The sequence below is a fragment of the Schistocerca piceifrons genome, chromosome 1 (assembly GCF_021461385.2).
Source record: "Schistocerca piceifrons isolate TAMUIC-IGC-003096 chromosome 1, iqSchPice1.1, whole genome shotgun sequence".
In the NCBI taxonomy this organism is placed as follows: Eukaryota; Metazoa; Arthropoda; class Insecta; order Orthoptera; family Acrididae; genus Schistocerca; species Schistocerca piceifrons.
This window is the reverse complement of record NC_060138.1, coordinates 924,732,554-924,749,770: the sequence shown is the minus strand read 5'-3', so window position 1 is coordinate 924,749,770 and position 17,217 is coordinate 924,732,554. Positions and strand designations below refer to the sequence as shown.

General features: G+C 40.8%; 1 protein-coding gene across 1 annotated transcript in view; it reads right to left on the bottom strand.

Annotated features, from left to right (window-relative positions):
• Window positions 1-1,547: 1,547 nt before the first annotated feature.
• LOC124805213 (CD63 antigen-like) overlaps window positions 1,548-17,217 on the bottom strand; it is a 50,419-nt gene continuing 34,749 nt past the window's right edge. The window contains exons 4-5 of the mRNA XM_047265717.1: window positions 9,807-9,989; window positions 1,548-1,843 (exon numbers count right to left, since the gene is read on the bottom strand). Coding sequence (XP_047121673.1) covers window positions 1,751-1,843; window positions 9,807-9,989 — 276 coding nt within the window. The 3' untranslated portion in view covers window positions 1,548-1,750. The remainder of the gene's footprint in view (window positions 1,844-9,806; window positions 9,990-17,217) is intronic.

Here is a 17,217-nt window from a genome sequence, read left to right as displayed (position 1 = left end):
GAAGGATCAGCTCATTGGATGTTTTAGTGTGCGCAAATATAAGGAAACTTTGACTGAACTCTTGTACCTACCGTGATATATCCTCAGTCACTTATCCATTTAGGGTCTCTCCCACGCTAAAGTGTTTACCAAGTGTTCTTTATTGGAGGCATATTAAAATTAATATGGCATTAGAGTGTGCTAAAAATAATATTGTTTGTTGAAAGGATCTTACAAATATCTCAGATTTGTGTTTTACTGCAGTAAAAGTTCAGAACTGCACCTGTTGAGAGTTATATGTTCATGCTTGCTAAGTACTTGTTTCTATAGGGTATTGAAAGTATGTTTAGTTTGCTCTGCTACAGTGGTCAAGATTAAGAGCCCCCTCCATTGAAAGTAGTCCAAATGTACAAAGTTACTTAACTATAGCAAGTTTCAATTACTCTTGCTACCCAAGTGAAATTCTGTACAATATTGGGCTCCTCTTGTGTATTAAAAGTGCATATTAATAGCATAACAGGACCTAAAGTTTGTCTATTGTGCTCATGCTAGATAATGATTAATAGAAAGACCACTATTTATGAAAACAATAATTTCTTTATTCAAAAGACAGTGAGAAGTAACCTGTTAGTGAATTCCATTTAAATTTCATTCTAAATAGAAAAGTATTTAGCTGAGGGAGACTTAACCTATTTTCCAGTGAACAACACTTACTATTTTTTGTCAGATAGGAAAACGTTTGAAAAGTAATACTGAACCCATGTCCAATTTATGACTCTACAGCGAATATTAATAGTAATGTTACAAAGACCATTCAGTTTGAATAAGCCCTGAAAGTAATAGTGTGTATTGTTATCTATTATATTTATGCAAATAGTTAGTTCTGGTCTGTCAGCTCCAACCTTACCGTGAACATATGCAGGTGTCAGAGTTCATTACACTCTTGAGTGACAAAAGTATAGGCAGTGTTTGTCCATTTAGGTTACTCAGATCCATTTTCTTGAACAAGAATGTTACTCATTCTTATGCCTAATTAGGCTGGAGACCGTTTTCTTTATTCTTTGAACCATGTAAATAGGTAAAATATTGTTTGTTACTGTTTAAATATTTCCGTAATTCTGACTTTCACTTCTGATAAGCCACCTCCGTTAAGTATATCACGGTCAACACAACTAAATTCCTTTCACAGGGTAACAGTGCTCTGCTTCTTTATGCTGTAATTGCTTTAATAAAAATAATTTCACTATACGAATTGCATCCAACTTAGAGGTTATGGTATAGTAGTAGCAGATGGAAGTGTTATAAACTAAATGGAAGTTTGTAGTTCTGTAACAATGATGTGTATTTCTTGATTCATATTTTTTCTATTATTTTTATTTTTTAAGAAACAGATACAAGTGATTCACAATGTTCTGGTTAAGCTCATATTTACACACATACAAGTAAAATATTTACATCTGTTATAACTGTCCATTGGTTTTCCACACACACACAATCTTTTTTTTGTGTTCTTGATATATAAAATCATCTGGAGACAACGCAGAAGTGTCAACAGATACATACTGGAAAATTCAGAAACTGTTCAATGATTTCTGGATAGCATTTTATTAGATGCATTTAAAATAGAAATGTGCAAACCAGTTAATGCCTAACATTAAAAAACTGTGACCACAAAGTGCCAGTGGTAATTTTCAATAATAACATTGCATTTTAGTACACAAAAAGCAAATGTTGTTAATTTTTCAATACAAGGTGTGCACTGACAAAATTTTCACTCATTTCCACCACCACTGTTTCCCCCTCCACCATCAACACTTTTCTTAATGGACGTGGCCATGAACAATGCCAGGACTATCCCAGCAAGCTGAAAAGAAACATTTGTTAAAGCTTGAGAAGAACAGTTACAGTTATTCACGTAAAAATTTTATTATTGCTTATAGTTGAAAGGAGAAACTTTTGGTAGCAGCAATATACCAGTTACTTTGTTATCTATATGTTTTATTCAGCAATAATTGAAAAAAAAAATTGATCTGGGAGCACAATATTCAACTGCTGTGAGTGCTTATAACAGGGATTAAAAAATGCTGATAGCATCAGTGGTATACATCATCAATTTAAATGATATACTTATTATACACTTCTGTAATACAATAAAGGCCACATGAGACAACGCACACACATTTGTGTAAAGATAATTAATTACAATGTCATAAATGGTTCACAACAGTATTAAGAAGATTTTTTTCTTTTTCTTAGTTACTAAGGAATAGTTTTCACTTTTAAAGGCCTTAAACAGTTCAGGGAAGTTTTGGCTAGCTGCAGCACTTCTTCCCTGCAAATCCCTGGCATATTAGAAATGAACCAGTTTTCTGAGAATCACACTCAAACAGATAAACAAAGGCTCAGAGGATTTTTTTTTTATTTTATTTTATTTTGTTTCATATGTCATTACGTTTTCAGATCTAGGCAGGACGTGTAGCAGTTGAGTCTATGGTCTTTTATTTGAGAAGAAAGGAGTTCAAACTTCTGCTTTGCATGTAGAATTACTGTAGTTTTACATCAAACACAATAAATCAGTTGAAACAAACATTCATTTCATTCATTTGGAAGGTTAGGTTAGGTTATGTTAGGTTAGGACATGCCAGATTTCCTTTGCCAACATTATTGAATCAGAATTTGTGTAAATGTGATTTATTTTCAATTATATTTTCTCAGCAGGTGTAAACAATCACATGTCTGTCCTCATACTAATTCACAAACATGACAATAGCTTCAAGAAGAAAGAAGGAAGCCTCAAGGTGAGCAGGTCCTAGGTCTCCATGCTGTGGTGAATGAGTGCTGCAGGTAGCAAGGGGAGAACTACACCAGACATGACCACAGAAAAGCCTTTGGATGTTGGTGTGCCAGGTACATACAATCTAAGGCTGTGAGCTCGACTCCAGTCCACTACCAGAGAAGAAGGGTGAAGCTTTGACAATGCCAGCCACTCATAGCAGCGAAACATCAGAAAAATCAAAGATCTGCTGAAGAAGCCGAGACAGATGCCAACAGGCAGTTTCTCACCTCAGAAATAATGTGTATACCAAAAAGAACCATCAGATTTAAAAAAATAATAACTATTAGGTTATTTTAGATATGTGCATGAACAATGTACTGTTGAAAGAGCAAACTCTCGAGTTTAAAGTAGTTCCTGCTAGGCAGCAGGAGTGTGCACCCACTTCAGTTCTAGTAAAAATGGTGTTGGGACAAAACGAAACATTTTGTGTTCTATGTTTTGCACAGTGTATGTCAGTAATAACTGTTCAGCATGACTTACGTACTAGGTATGGTGTGGATTCTCCTACAGCACAGAGCATTAGACGATGACTTGACCAATTCTAAGAACCAGGTTGTTTGTGTAAAGCCAAATCGCAGGGCCAACCCCGAGTGTCTGACACAGATGATAAACACAGCTGTCATGCATGAGAACTTCCTGCATCCTTGAGAACTTTTTTTCCCACAGTTGGAGACTGATTCGAACAATTTCACTTACCAACAGGATGGGGCACCACCACACTGGCATCTGGAAGTGCGGGACTTTTTAAATCAAAGGATTACTGAACAGTGGGCCAGTCGCACTGTACCAAATGATTCAGCCTGATATTACTGGCCTCCAAGGTCACCGGACCAGACTGAATGTGATTATTTCTTGTAGGGGTTTATAAAAGACTGTTTATGTGCCTCCATTACCAACAACATCGAATGAACTGAGACATCACATAACAGTAGCTGTGGAAGCTATAACTCAAGATATGCTCGCTGCAGTATGGGAACAATCTGAATACTGCATTGATATACTCGTATGCTGTGCATCTCAAGGGGGGCATATTGAACGCCTATGAAACGGCATGAAAAAAAACTTTTCGAGTTTCCTGTTTATCAAAAAACAAAATTCATTGTACATGTTTATTAGTTTCAGAAATACGGACTGTTTTTGATACACTCTTTACATCAAATAAAAATAGATAATCATCTACGTTTTTCTTTTCTCTTGCGGGCACTCACAAACTGGTAGACTTCTAATGATGAATGTGGTTCCACAACTGGTCTGTATAGAAATCATTAAGAGCATTGACTGATCACTGTAAATTTCTCAAGTTTGTGATTTTGATATTCTTATGATTTTGGAAGCCTGGCACTTTAATTAGTCATTAGTTATATATGTATCACGAACCTTCCATTTTCTGCTGATTCTTTGAAATGCTGAATTCTTTTTTTGACCAGCCGCATCACTACACTGTCAATATTATTATACAGGGTGGTTATAAAAAGTCAGAAAAGCTTGTAAGGATGTCCCATTGTAAGCTGTGCTGAGAAATAACTGTTAATAAAAAAAATCGATAGGTTGTCGTTTCCGAGTTAATCAGCATGGAAGTCAGCCAGTCAGGCCATTGAGCGCTTAAGTTCAAGGGGCTCGCCATAGAGGATGCACCGAACGTATTCTTCATTTGGTTTCCTAAAACCGAACAAGAAAGTGATATAAAAACTGTTTATGGTAAGGTAGACCAAAGGTTGAGCAGTCTCGAACGCTATCTGAGACTTGCTATTTGGTGGGCCTTTTACACTACTAGCCATTAAAATTGCTACACCATGAAGATGACGTGCTACAGATGCGAAATTAACCGACAGGAAGAAGACGCTGTGATATGCAAATGATTAGCTTTTCACAGCATTCACACAAGGTTGGCGCCGGTGGCGACACCTACAACGTGCTGACATGGGGAAAGTTTCCAACCGATTTCTCATACACAAACAGCAGTTGACCGGCGTTGCCTGGTGGAACGTTGTTTTGATGCCTCGTGTAAGGAGGAGAAATGCGTACCATCGCGTTTCCGACTTTAATAAAGGTCGGATTGTAGCCTATCGTGATTGCGATTTATCGTATCGCAACATTGCTGCTCGCGTTGGTCGAGATCCAACGACTGTTAGCAGAATGTGGAATCGTTGGGTTCAGGAGGGTAAAACGGAATGCCGTGCTGGATCCCAACTGCATCGTATCACTAGTAGTCGAGATAGGCATCTTATCCACATGGCTGTAACGGATCATGCAGCCACGTCTCGATCCCTGAGTCAACAGATGGGAAAGTTTGCAAGACAACAACCATCTGTACGAACAGTTTGACGACGTTTGCAGCAGCATGGACCATCAGCTCAGAGACCATGGCTGCGGTTACCCTTGACGCTGCATCACAGACAGGAGCGCATGCGATGGTGTACTCAACGACGAACCTGGGTGCACGAATGGCAAAACGTCATTTTTTCGGATGAATCCAGGTTCTGTTTACAGCATCGTGATGGTCGCATCCGTGTTTGGTGTCATCGCGGTGAACGCACATTGCAAGCATGTATTCGTCATCGCCACACTGGAGTATCACCCAGCGTGATGGTATGGGGTGCCATTGGTTACACGTCTCGGTCACCTCTAGTTTGCATTGACGACACTTTGAGCAGTCGACGTTACATTTCAGATGTGTTACGATCCGTGGCTCTACCCTTCATTTGAACCCTGCGAAACCCTACATTTCAGTAGGATAATGCACGACCGCATGTTGCAGGTCCTGTACGGGCCTTTCTGGATGCAGAAAATGTTCGACTGCGTTCCTGGCCAGCAGATTCTCCAGATCTCTCACTAACTGAATACGTCTGGTCAATGGTGGCCGAGCAACTGACTCGTCACAATACGCCAGTCACTACTCTTGATGAACTGTGGTATCGTGTTGAAACCGCATGGGCAGTTGTACCTGTACACACCATCCAAGCTCTGTTTGACTCAATGCCCAGGCGTATAAGGGGCCGTCATTACGGCCAGAGGTGGTTGTCCTCGGTACTGATTTCTCAGGATCTATGCACCCACACTGCGTGAAAATGTAATCACAAGTCAGTTCTAGTATAATATATTTGTCCAATGAATACCCGTCTATCAACTGCATTTATTCTTGGTGTAGCAATTTTAATGGCCAGTAGTGTACATTTGCGCGCAATTACCTGATTGGCAGGGAAATGGCACAACGTATCGAATTTTTTTCTTAACAATTATTTATCAGCACTGCCTATCCTGCAACACGCTTACAAACTTTTCAGACTGTTTCTGACCACGCCGTATATATAGCTCATGCCAGGGCGGTGACACTTAGCCTTAGTTGGTCGGGTCGTATACCAGTTCATCATTAGGGGTCTACCAGTTTACGAGAGCCCGCAAGAAAAAAGAGAAACGTAGACGATTATCTATTTTTACTTAAAGCCAGGCTTTGCGCTAATATTCTACGTAAGTCACAAGCGTCTCAGGTATGTTTCAGGGTGACGCCATGTACAGGATGTATCAGAAAGGACTTTACAGTTTTTAAAATTGGTACAAACTTATTCATACGACTTACACACTTGATCTGGGTGGCATCTTTAGGGAAAATAAATAAAATTTTGACTCACTTGTTACGATAGTACAGTATCGCTGCACTCCAGGAACTGGCGGAAGTTCAAGCAAAGGATTCCACCATCGGTCCCAAGTATGATCCCTGAATGTTTTGCTTTGAAGGGTCGATGTCTGCTACAACCGTGCACCGTAAGTTTTGTACATAGTATGGTAAAGATCGACCCAATTGCATCTATGAGTGCCTTAAATAATTTTGTGAAAGTGGATGTTTGATAAGACATGACTAATCCTCAGATCACCCCCGTGCGTCTGACAACGCCATAGAGAAAGTGAGTCAAAGCTTTATGAACAGTCCTGCAATATCGAAATGGCGTACTTCTCGAGAGCTGAGCGTCCCATATATGAATTTTTGGCGTGTGTTAAGAAAACGGTTACATCCCCACCATCCGGGATTTCTTAATGTCCTCTTTCCTACTAAGTGGATTGGTAAGGGTGGGTGAATTGCGTGGCCCAGACATTCACGGAACCTTACACCTCTTGACATTTTCTTTGGGAAATTTATCAAAGATGCACTGTTTGTTCCAACTTTAGCGGTTTCTCTACCATAGCTCAGCGGTAGAATCTACCTCGCAACTGAATAAGTCGCGCCTGACGTGGTGCAACTACTTTGGCAAGAAATCGACTTCAGATGGGATGCGTGCTGCGTTGCTGATGGAAGACATGATGAACTTGTTTGGATATAAGGTAAAAAACATTGATGTAATTTGCTCTAAAGTGACACCAAAACTATGTTTGTAAGTAAATTGTTATTGTTGTGGTCTTCAGTCTTGAGACTGGTTTGATACAGCTCTCCATGCTACCCTATCCTGTGCAAGCTTCTTCGTCTCCCAGTAGTTACTGCAACCTACATCCTTCTGAATCTGCTTAGTGTATTCATCTCTTGGTCTCCCTCTAGGATTTTTGCCCTCCACGCTGCCCTCCAATTTGTGATCCCTTGTTGCCTCAGAACATGTCCTACTAACCGGTCCCTTCTTTTTGTCAAGTAGTGCCACAAACTCCTCTTCTTCCCAATTCTATTCAATACTTCATCATTAGTTATGTGATCTACCCATCCACTCTTCAGCATTCTTCTGTAGCCCCACATATCGAAAGCTTCTATTCTCTTCTTATCCAAACTATTTATCGTCCATGTTTCACTTCGATACATGCCTACACTCCATACAAATACTTTCAGAAACGACTTCTTGACACTTAAATCTATACTCGATGTTAACAAATTTCTCTTCTTCAGAAACGCTTTCCTTGCCATTGCCAGTCTACATTTTATATCCTCTCCACTTCGACCATCATCAGTTATTTTGCTCCCCAAATAGCAAAACTCCTTTACTACTTTGTCTCATTTCCTAATCTAATTCCCTCAGCATCGCACGACTTAATTCGACTGCATTCCATTATCCTCGTTTTGCTTTTGTTGATGTTCATCTTATATCCTCCTTTCAAGGCACTGTCCATTCCGTTCAACTGCTTTTCTAGGTTCTTTGCTGTCTCTGACAGAATTACAATGTCATCGGCGAACCTCAAAGTTTTGATTTCTTCTCCCTGGTTTTTAACACCTATTCCGAATTTTTCTTTTGTTTCTTTTACTCTTGTTCAATATACAGATTGAATAACGTCGGGGAGAGGCTTCAACTCTGTCTCACTCCCTTCCCAACCACTGCTTCCCTTTCATGTCCCTCGACTCTTATAACTGCCATCTGGTTTCTGTACAAATTGTAAATAGCCTTTCGCTCCCTGTATTTTACCCCTGCCACCTTTAGAATTTGAAAGAGAGTATTCCAGTCAACATTGTGAAAAGCTTTCTCTAAGTCTACAAATGCTAGAAATGTAGGTTTGCCTTTCCTTACTCTTTCTTCTAAGATAAGTCGTTAGGTCAGTATTGCCTCACGTGTTCCAATATTTCTACGGAATCCAAACTGATCTTCCCCGAGGTCGGCTTCTACCGGTTTTTCCATTCGTCTGTAAAGAATTCGTGTTAGTATTTTGCAGCTGTGACTTATTAAACTGATAGTTCGGTAATTTTCACATCTGTCAACACCTGCTTTCTTTGGGATTGGAATTATTATATTCTTCTTGAAGTCTGAGGGTATTTCACCTGTCTCATACATCTTGCTCAACAGATGGTAGAGTTTTGTCAGGACTGGCTCACCCAAGGCTATCAGTAGTTCTAATGGAATGTTGTCTATTCCCAGAGCCTTGTTTCGACTCAGGTCTTTCAGTGCTCTGTCGAACTCTTCACACAGTATCGTATCTCCCATTTCATCTTCATCTACACCCTCTTCCATTTCCATAATATTGTCCTCAAGTACATCGTCCTTGTATAGACCCTCTATACACTCCTTCCACCTTTCTGCTTTCCCTTCTTTGCTTAGAAGTGGGTTTCCATCTGTGCTCTTGATATTCATACAAGTGGTTCTCTTTTCTCCAAAGGTCTCTTTAATTTTCCTGTAGGCCGTATCTATCTTACCCCTAGTGAGGTAAGCCTCTACATCCTTACATTTGCCCTCTAGCCATCCCTGCTTAGCCATTTTGCACTTCCTGTCGATCTAATTTTTGAGACGTTTGTATTCCTTTTTGCCTGCTTCATTTACTGCATTTTTATATTTTCTCCTTTCATCAATTAAATTCAATATTTCTTATGTTACCCAAGGATTTCTACTAGCCCTCGTCTTTTTACTTACTTGATCTTCAGCTGCCTTCACTATTTCATCCCTCAGAGCTACTCATTCTTCTTCTACTGTACTTCTTTTCCCCATTCCTGTCAATTGTTCCCTTATGCTCTCCCTGAAACTCTGTACAACCTCTGGTTTAGTCAATTTATCCATGTCCCATGTCCTTAAATTCCCACCTTTTTGCGGTTTCTTCAGTTTTATTCTTTTGCGTTTTCATAGTTGTAAAGTTCTTTTTGATACACCCCATATTGTTGATAGTTTCATTGTAGAATGATGGAATTTACCTCTGCGGTCTCTTTCCTGATATTGTAGAGAAGTGAGAATAGTGTTTCACCATTTCTCCTCCTTTCATTTCTAATACTACTCATAATAACTCTAACCTCCACAAAGATTCACACAGCCACATTTACGGGACACTTCGGTGGGGAAAGATGAACTATATATTAGTGTTACAATGTGCCCCACTCGTATGCTTGAATGTCTATCAAAAAGTTTGGATTCGAACTGCTTAGCAAGCAAATAAGCATTACACAAAAATATCTCAACTCTCCTTCTGAACACGTGGTTCAGAAAGATCATACAGGTATAAAGTGGTAATATCAAGTGTTAATTTAGATATTAACTATAAAATCAATAGTAGGGTCTAAATATTATGAGAATGATAAAATTAACTTATTAAGATTATTTACCTCAATGAAGGCAATGCCGATACCGACTCCCGCTAGAAGCAATGCACTGCTCTTCACTTCATCCTTCAGTTTCTCTAGACAACCGTCTGTGTAAACTTTCAAGCAAAGGTCTGGGTCTGCACAGCAGGATTTTGGAGGAAGAGGCTTCCATTCTTGCGAATTTTCTACACCGCAACATGTAAGCTGTGAAGATGAACATTAAAATCAACTGCATTATTGTAAACAGCATAGTGCAAGATTCTTACTGACTAAATATTGTGTTTGTTACCTTTAAAGTGAAATTCTCGGTGAAGATACACATTAAGTCTCCAAGCGTAGTTCTACGTGCTACGCAACATATATGTAAGGTTAACAAAATTTTCCAGAGTTTCCAGCAGTGTAAAGTGGTTAAACGACACGAGCTTTCGGACGAGTGCTTCTCGATTATTGTCAAGTGGTGTCTGTAATGTCGTTGCTGTTTCCATTTCCATGAGACCACCTGTGACGTCACTGTACCCATTCCAGCGCCACATGAGGTAATGTTTACGTTTCACGCCGGCTTCAACCTCTCGATGGCCGAGTCGCAAGCTATGTTTCGCTACAAACCGCTGTCTTTACCGAGAGAATTGTCAGATATTTTTATCTTTACTGCTTCTTTTATTTTGCTATCCCAGAAACCATTTTTCCATTTAATGTTAGATAATTCGTAGAATGCAATTTGGTTTCCGTTTCCCAAAGCATGTTCTGCTACCATTGTTTTCTCGGGATGCCGTAGTTATGGTCATAGGCAGAAACATTTCTCATGGTGGTCTTCAGTTGCTTACAGAGTTTGCACGATATAAAACTATTTACGCCCATATCTCGAGCCTACATAATCTTCCATGGGTATCATGGGTTTTTGCTGGGGACCTGAATCAATTATATGCCTCTTAAGAGGTACTCGTGTCGCTGAACCACAGAAAACAAAAGGAGAGCTCCTTCGTGTCCTCCTTACGGCCCTTCTGCTTACGTGTCATCGATGAAATGACTTACAAAATTTCAGTTGTTGTAACAGTTTTTCGCGTTTTTGTGTTCGGTGACGCTAGCCTGGACAGCAGTGATGCGACAGGCAAGGCAGTAACACGGCTACGTGAGGATGGAAGCAACAGCCATAGCGGATTTTTAAATGACGTCATTCCGCTTTAGGCTGTTGAAATAATATCTACTGCGGCTACAATTTTGACAAAGCTCATGTCAAGACCTTTGGGATGTTGTAGCCCACTCATTAACATGAAGCTGTGACAGGTTGTAACAAATTTCGCAGCAGTGTAAACGCAAATACCTGTGATAGTGTACATTTATCCACACTCTTCATACAAAATGTTAGTACACGTTAGAAAGTTGGTGAAATGAGAACAGACATGATAAACACCTATGTCAAAATGTTCGTGTAACTTACATGGTAGGTGGATCATAATAGCGAAAAAGATGTAAACTTACAAACAGCATTGTGATCCATCTACCACTCATGTTACACGAAAAATTTGGCCTAATTGTTTGTCACATCTGCTGCCATTTCACCAAATTTCTAACGTTTGCTCGCACTGTCTATGGAACAGCGGGCAAAGTTACACTGTCACAAGTATTTACGTTTACACTGTTGGAAACTATGTTCCAGCATGAAGCAGCTTTATGTTACTGAATGGGTTACAACATCCCGCAATGCTGAAAAGTGACCATGGGTCGAAATTGCAATCGCAGTAAATAATATATTAACATCTTAAAGCGGAATCACTTCATTTAAATATTTAACGAACACTATGGACCCCATCATCATCAAAATTCTAGCAACAGGACAGTCACCTTTTGACAATGGCCGAGAAACTCCCATCCTAAAGCTCGTGGATACTGAACCAGTTGATGCGGGTGTAAACCTGAAATAATGTTATCAGTTCATGTCGCTGTGAGACAAAGCATTCGTACAGACATAACAGATGCCGTCAATTTGAGAACAGTGAGGGAAGTTACCGTACTCGATACTATGGGAAAGAGCTAAATCCTTGATTTATTTTGATAGTTCTGGTCAAGTCAATACATCCATAGCATATCAAATTAATTATATAGCACAGCGTAATTATGTAGCAATATTATTATGTTACATACAAAAATAAGCACATAATTGTATGGCGGAAAGGATTACCCTCTGACACTCATCACGGACATTTACAGAGTGCTAATGTGAATGTAAACATAAAGAAGCATTCTTCCAAAACCATTTCCAATATTTCTTTCAATGCATATTGCGACTGATAGTAGATGACCTTACTATAAGCTTATTACAAGAGACACAATGATAAATACAGACTGTACCTCATCTCAACAAATTCCGTAGATTTTTCAGAGACACAATGATATATTGTACCTCAACTCAACAAATTCCGTAGATTTTTCAGTGATTTTTTCTGAGTGTTTTATTATAAGGGATCCATGCTCTCTAGTAGCTCATTACAGAAAAATAGTGTAATTATTATTTGTCCGCCGGCCGGAGTGGTCGAGCGGTTCTAGGCGCTACAGTCTGGAACCGCGCGACCGCTACGGTCGCAGGTTCGAATCCTGCCTCGGGCAGGGAAGGGTGTGATGTCCTTAGGTTAGTTAGGTTTAAGTATTTCTAAGTTCTAGGGGACTGATGACCCCAGAAGTTAAGTCCCGTAGTGCTCAGAGCCATTTGAACCATTATTTGTCCACTTTGTTACCCCATTTAACTTTGTTTTTTTGAAAATGTCTTCACAACAGTGAAACAGCCTCTTATAAGCAATCACCAAAATGTACAACACAGAGTAATACAACACCTATCAGTAGACGCAAAGTACTGCGATGTGGCTACCGTCACTGCGGAAGCTGATGACTCAGTGGTGTTATGCCGTTCTTCCTCTGCATTCAGTGTACGATACAGGATATGCACATAGGCCAGCTCTCCGTCGGTAAGTCTCTCTATACTGCTGTGTGTCACTGCCAACGTACAGCATACCCAACACAGAAGCGAGTTGTGCTGAATGCAAACTTGAGGCCGAGGAGTAAAGTGAACGTTGCTGTTGTCAAGAGCAAGTACCGTGGTGCAGGTGAATGAAACAAGTTTGTGCACAAGCAGGTTACACAGTGCACACAGTTGACAATTGCGCTGTTGTGCAGATATTTCCAGAGAAATATAGATACGAGGATAAATGGAAGAAGAAATCAAACTAAATACAATTATCAACCACAAACTGCCGCAGACCACGTACATATTACAAAAAAAAAAATCCCTGAACGAACTGTGAAATATTGCCGATGAAGTTAACGTTCAACCCCAATGTATGAAACAGTAGTGACTTCACATACCACTCAATCAAATGTCATTGTGACGAATAAGCAAATGCGATTCCTGTAAATTATAGAACTTCACAGTAGATTTTGCGGTGACACCTAAGTAATTTGTGTTAATACATAAGCTTTTTGGACTGTGATTGGCGGTCAGTTTGTGAGGTTGTGCATCCTCCCCCAGACAATACGAGTAGATCCTATGAACAAGTAGATTTCGCAGTCGGGAGGGCCTTCAGCATGACTAACAAAGTAAGTCTGGTATTTGTAACACTTAGACAAAGTGCTATACATCGTATAGCGAAGCAAGAGACTATAGGATTCACACCGTTTTACCTGCTCCATAGTCGCGAGGCTGAGGCAACAGCGGATACATTATTTCAGCAGGTCGTTATTCAGAATGACTAAGTTCGCTATTTTTGTTCTGTGTCCGAGATTCGATGTACTTTTGTAACACATGACAAGGAATCGAAAACAGGAATCGCACTCATTATAATGACATTTTTAAATAGTGAGAAATTCTAAATGCACCATGATAGTACATCTACTAACCTGTTACGCATATTATAAAAACCTGTTAGTAAGTATTGCACTAATAGTACTGAATAGACATCGTTGGAATCACTTGTTGAGACAAAGTAGTGGTCGATAAGTTAAAGTATAAAGAAGGGCTGGGAGAGAACAGAATGTCCGAAAAGATTTTGGTGTGTAAGGCTAATGACTCGATATAATCTTACCCTACAACCAATGTGGAGGAGCAAGAAAATTCCAAGAAATGTAAATCTACTATCATTATTCCACTACATAAGAATTCAAATGGTTCAAATGGCTCTGAGAACTATGGGACTCAACTGCTGAGGTCATTAGTCCCCTAGAACTTAGAACTAGTTAAACCTAACTAACCTAAGGGCATCACAAACATCCATGCCCGAGGCAGGATTCGAACCTGCGACCGTAGCGGTCTTGCGGTTCCAGACTGCAGCGCCTTTAACCGCACGGCCACTTCGGCCGACTAAGAATTCAACGAACTGCCTTGAGACACAATTGCAGATTTCTGCAAATAATATGGCAGTGTTCAAAAAAATGGACCTTTACCGTATCGTGAAGAATCAAGGTAGATTAGAATAAAACGTATTGCTGACGTTAGCAGGTGAGCAATAGCTCAATTGGGCAGGGTTCTGGAAGAATATTGTCCAAGGCTGTGTTAAAGGAATGGTCGAGTCATTCGTAAAAAATGATTTAGAGTAATCATGAACCTATGTCTGCCTCCGATTGTGAGTGGCCAGCATGCACGATTATCATGCAGAGGAGCTGGTTTCAGTTGCGAGTACTGCATGGCATTTCCATGGTAGGAGGACTAAAACGGGGAACACTCAATCTCGTGGTGTCGACAGAGATACTACTTGAGGGAGCAGTAACAGATCCAGTGGCTCGGGAGCAGACAACGATCGGGAGAACGGTGTGCTGACTCCATGCCCCTCCATTCTGCACGAGAATGACGTCATTGACAGAAAATGACACAGTGGCTGTTTGCCATTGAATGGTCCGTCAGGGTTGAAACTCGATGCTGATGTGAATCTATTGAATCGATATTATGTGGTGACGAAATCTTCCAACCACGTCAATTGCTTCCGGCCGTGAGTTCCTCGACTATTGTCAGGTTGTGACTGTCACTATATTGCTGCTGCCGTTCTTATACAGGGTGTTTATAAATGAATATTGGTGTTTTAACGCTTTATAATATTTATTATATTAAACTTGCAGTTATAAATGATATGTCAAATGAAAGAGCAACTCAAAAAGTTTTACCAAGAACCTTATAAATGTTCAATGTGAGCATCATTTGTCACATGGCACATCAAGTCTATAGCCGAGTTCTTCCCAAACGTTGATAATTGTGTCTTCAGTGATCGTAGCAACAGCTGCTGCAATCCGGTTTCTTAATTCAGGGAGGTCTGCTGGTAGCGGAGGCACATACACACGATCCTTGATGAAGCCCAAAAGGAAAAATTCGGATGGCGTTAGGTCGGGTCAGCATGGAGGCCATGCAAAGCAAGCCCTTTCATTGGGCTCCTTGCAACCTACCCTGCGCTTGGGTACAGTGAAGTTCAACCATTCACGTACTTTGCTACGCCAGTGAGGTGGCGCACCATCTTGCTGGAAAATGAAGTTCTCTGGCTCATCTTCTTCAAACTGAGGAAAGAGCCATTGCTCTAGTGAATCAAGGTAAAAGTGCCAATTACAGCAGGTTCACCAAAAAAGAAAGGCCCATAAACTTTCCGCCACGATACGGCACAAAAAACAGTCACTTTAGGGGAATCGCGTTGCATTTGTACTACCTCGTGAGGATTTTCTGAGCCCCAGATGCGCACATTGTGAGAGTTAAGATGTCCACTAAGGTGGAAGGTCGATTCATCACTGAAGACAACATGATCCAGAAAATCTTCATTGTCATGAAACAACATTTCGTTTGCGAAGTTGGCATGCAATCCATGGTCTGCCGGCTTTAGAGCCTGTAATAACTGTAAATGGTAAGGACGTAGTTGTACGCGTTTTCTTAAAACTTTCCAAACAGTCGACATGGGAACTTGTAATTGACAGCTAGCCTTCCGGACTGATTTCTTTGGGCTACAGGTGAACTACTCTCTCACTCGCTCAACAGTCTCTTCACTAACTCTTGGTCGTCCTGCGCTCTTCCCTTTACAAAGGCAGCTGGTATCTTCAAACTGATGATACCATGTACAAATGTTATTATCAATTGGAGGATCACAACCGAACTTCAGCCAGAATGCACGTTGCACAGTAACTACAGATTCGGTCTTTGCAAACGGCAAAATACAAAACACTTTCTGTTCATTAGTCGCCACTTCGCTACTACCGCTGTCTAGCGGTTGGTGACGGAAACATTGCGCGCTGCGCATGCGTTCTGAAGCCAAACACAACTGTTTGAGTTGCTCTTTCGTTTGACATATCATTTATAACTGTAAGTTTAATGTAATAAATATTATAAAGCGTTAAAACCCCGATATTCATTTACAAACACCCTGTATAAGAACGGCAGCAGCAATATAGTGACAGTCACAACCTGACAATAGTCGAGGAACGCACGGCCGGAAGCAATTGACGTGGTTGGAAGATTTCATCAGCACATAATATCGATTCAATAGATTCACATCAGCATCAAGTTTCAACCCTGACGGACCATTCAATGGAAAACAGCCACTGTGTCATTTTCTGTCAATGACGTCATTCTCGTGCAGAATGGAGGGGCATGGAGTCAGCACACCGTTCTCCCGATCGTTGTCTGCTCCCCAGCCACTGGATCTGTTACTGCTCCCTCAAGTAGTATCTCTGTCGACACCACGAGACTGAGTGTTCCCCGTTTTAGTCCTCCTACCATGGAAATGCCATTCAGTACTCGCAACTGAAACCGGCTCCTCCGCATGATAATCGTGCATGCTATTACTATCACAGGTCCCATGCAAGCGCAGGAGAGTGTCTCCCATAGCATAACACTTCTCCCACCAGCCTCCGTCCGTCGCCAGCTGCATGTTTCGAGCCGCCATTCACCTCGATGACAGCGTATGTGGAGACGACCATCAATCTAGTGTAGCAAAAATGTGATTCACTCTAATAGCAGTCAAGTTTCCATTGATCTAGTGTCGAATCCCGATGGTCCCGTGCCCACTGTAGTCATATTTGATGACGTCGCTGGGTCTACATGTGAGCAGTTAGGGGTGGTCTGCTGGGGAACTCCATGTTCAACCACGTACGATGAACAGTGTACTCCGAAACACCAGCATTGCGCTCTTTTGGCAGAGATGCCACAGATCACGTCTATCCTACTTTACAGAGCAAACAAGCCTCCGAACCCCACGTTCTGTGAAGAGTCGTGGACGTCCAACCATTTAGCGCCGAGTGGCAGTTTCACTATCCTCCTACCTCTTTCCGTAGACTCCTACGACAGTAGCACGTGAAAACTCGACCAGCTTCATCGATTTCGAGATACTCATTGACAGACTGCGTAGTAACAATCTGCTCTTTATCGAAGTCGCTTACCTCAATGGATTTCCCCTTTTGCTGCCCACATCTTCCC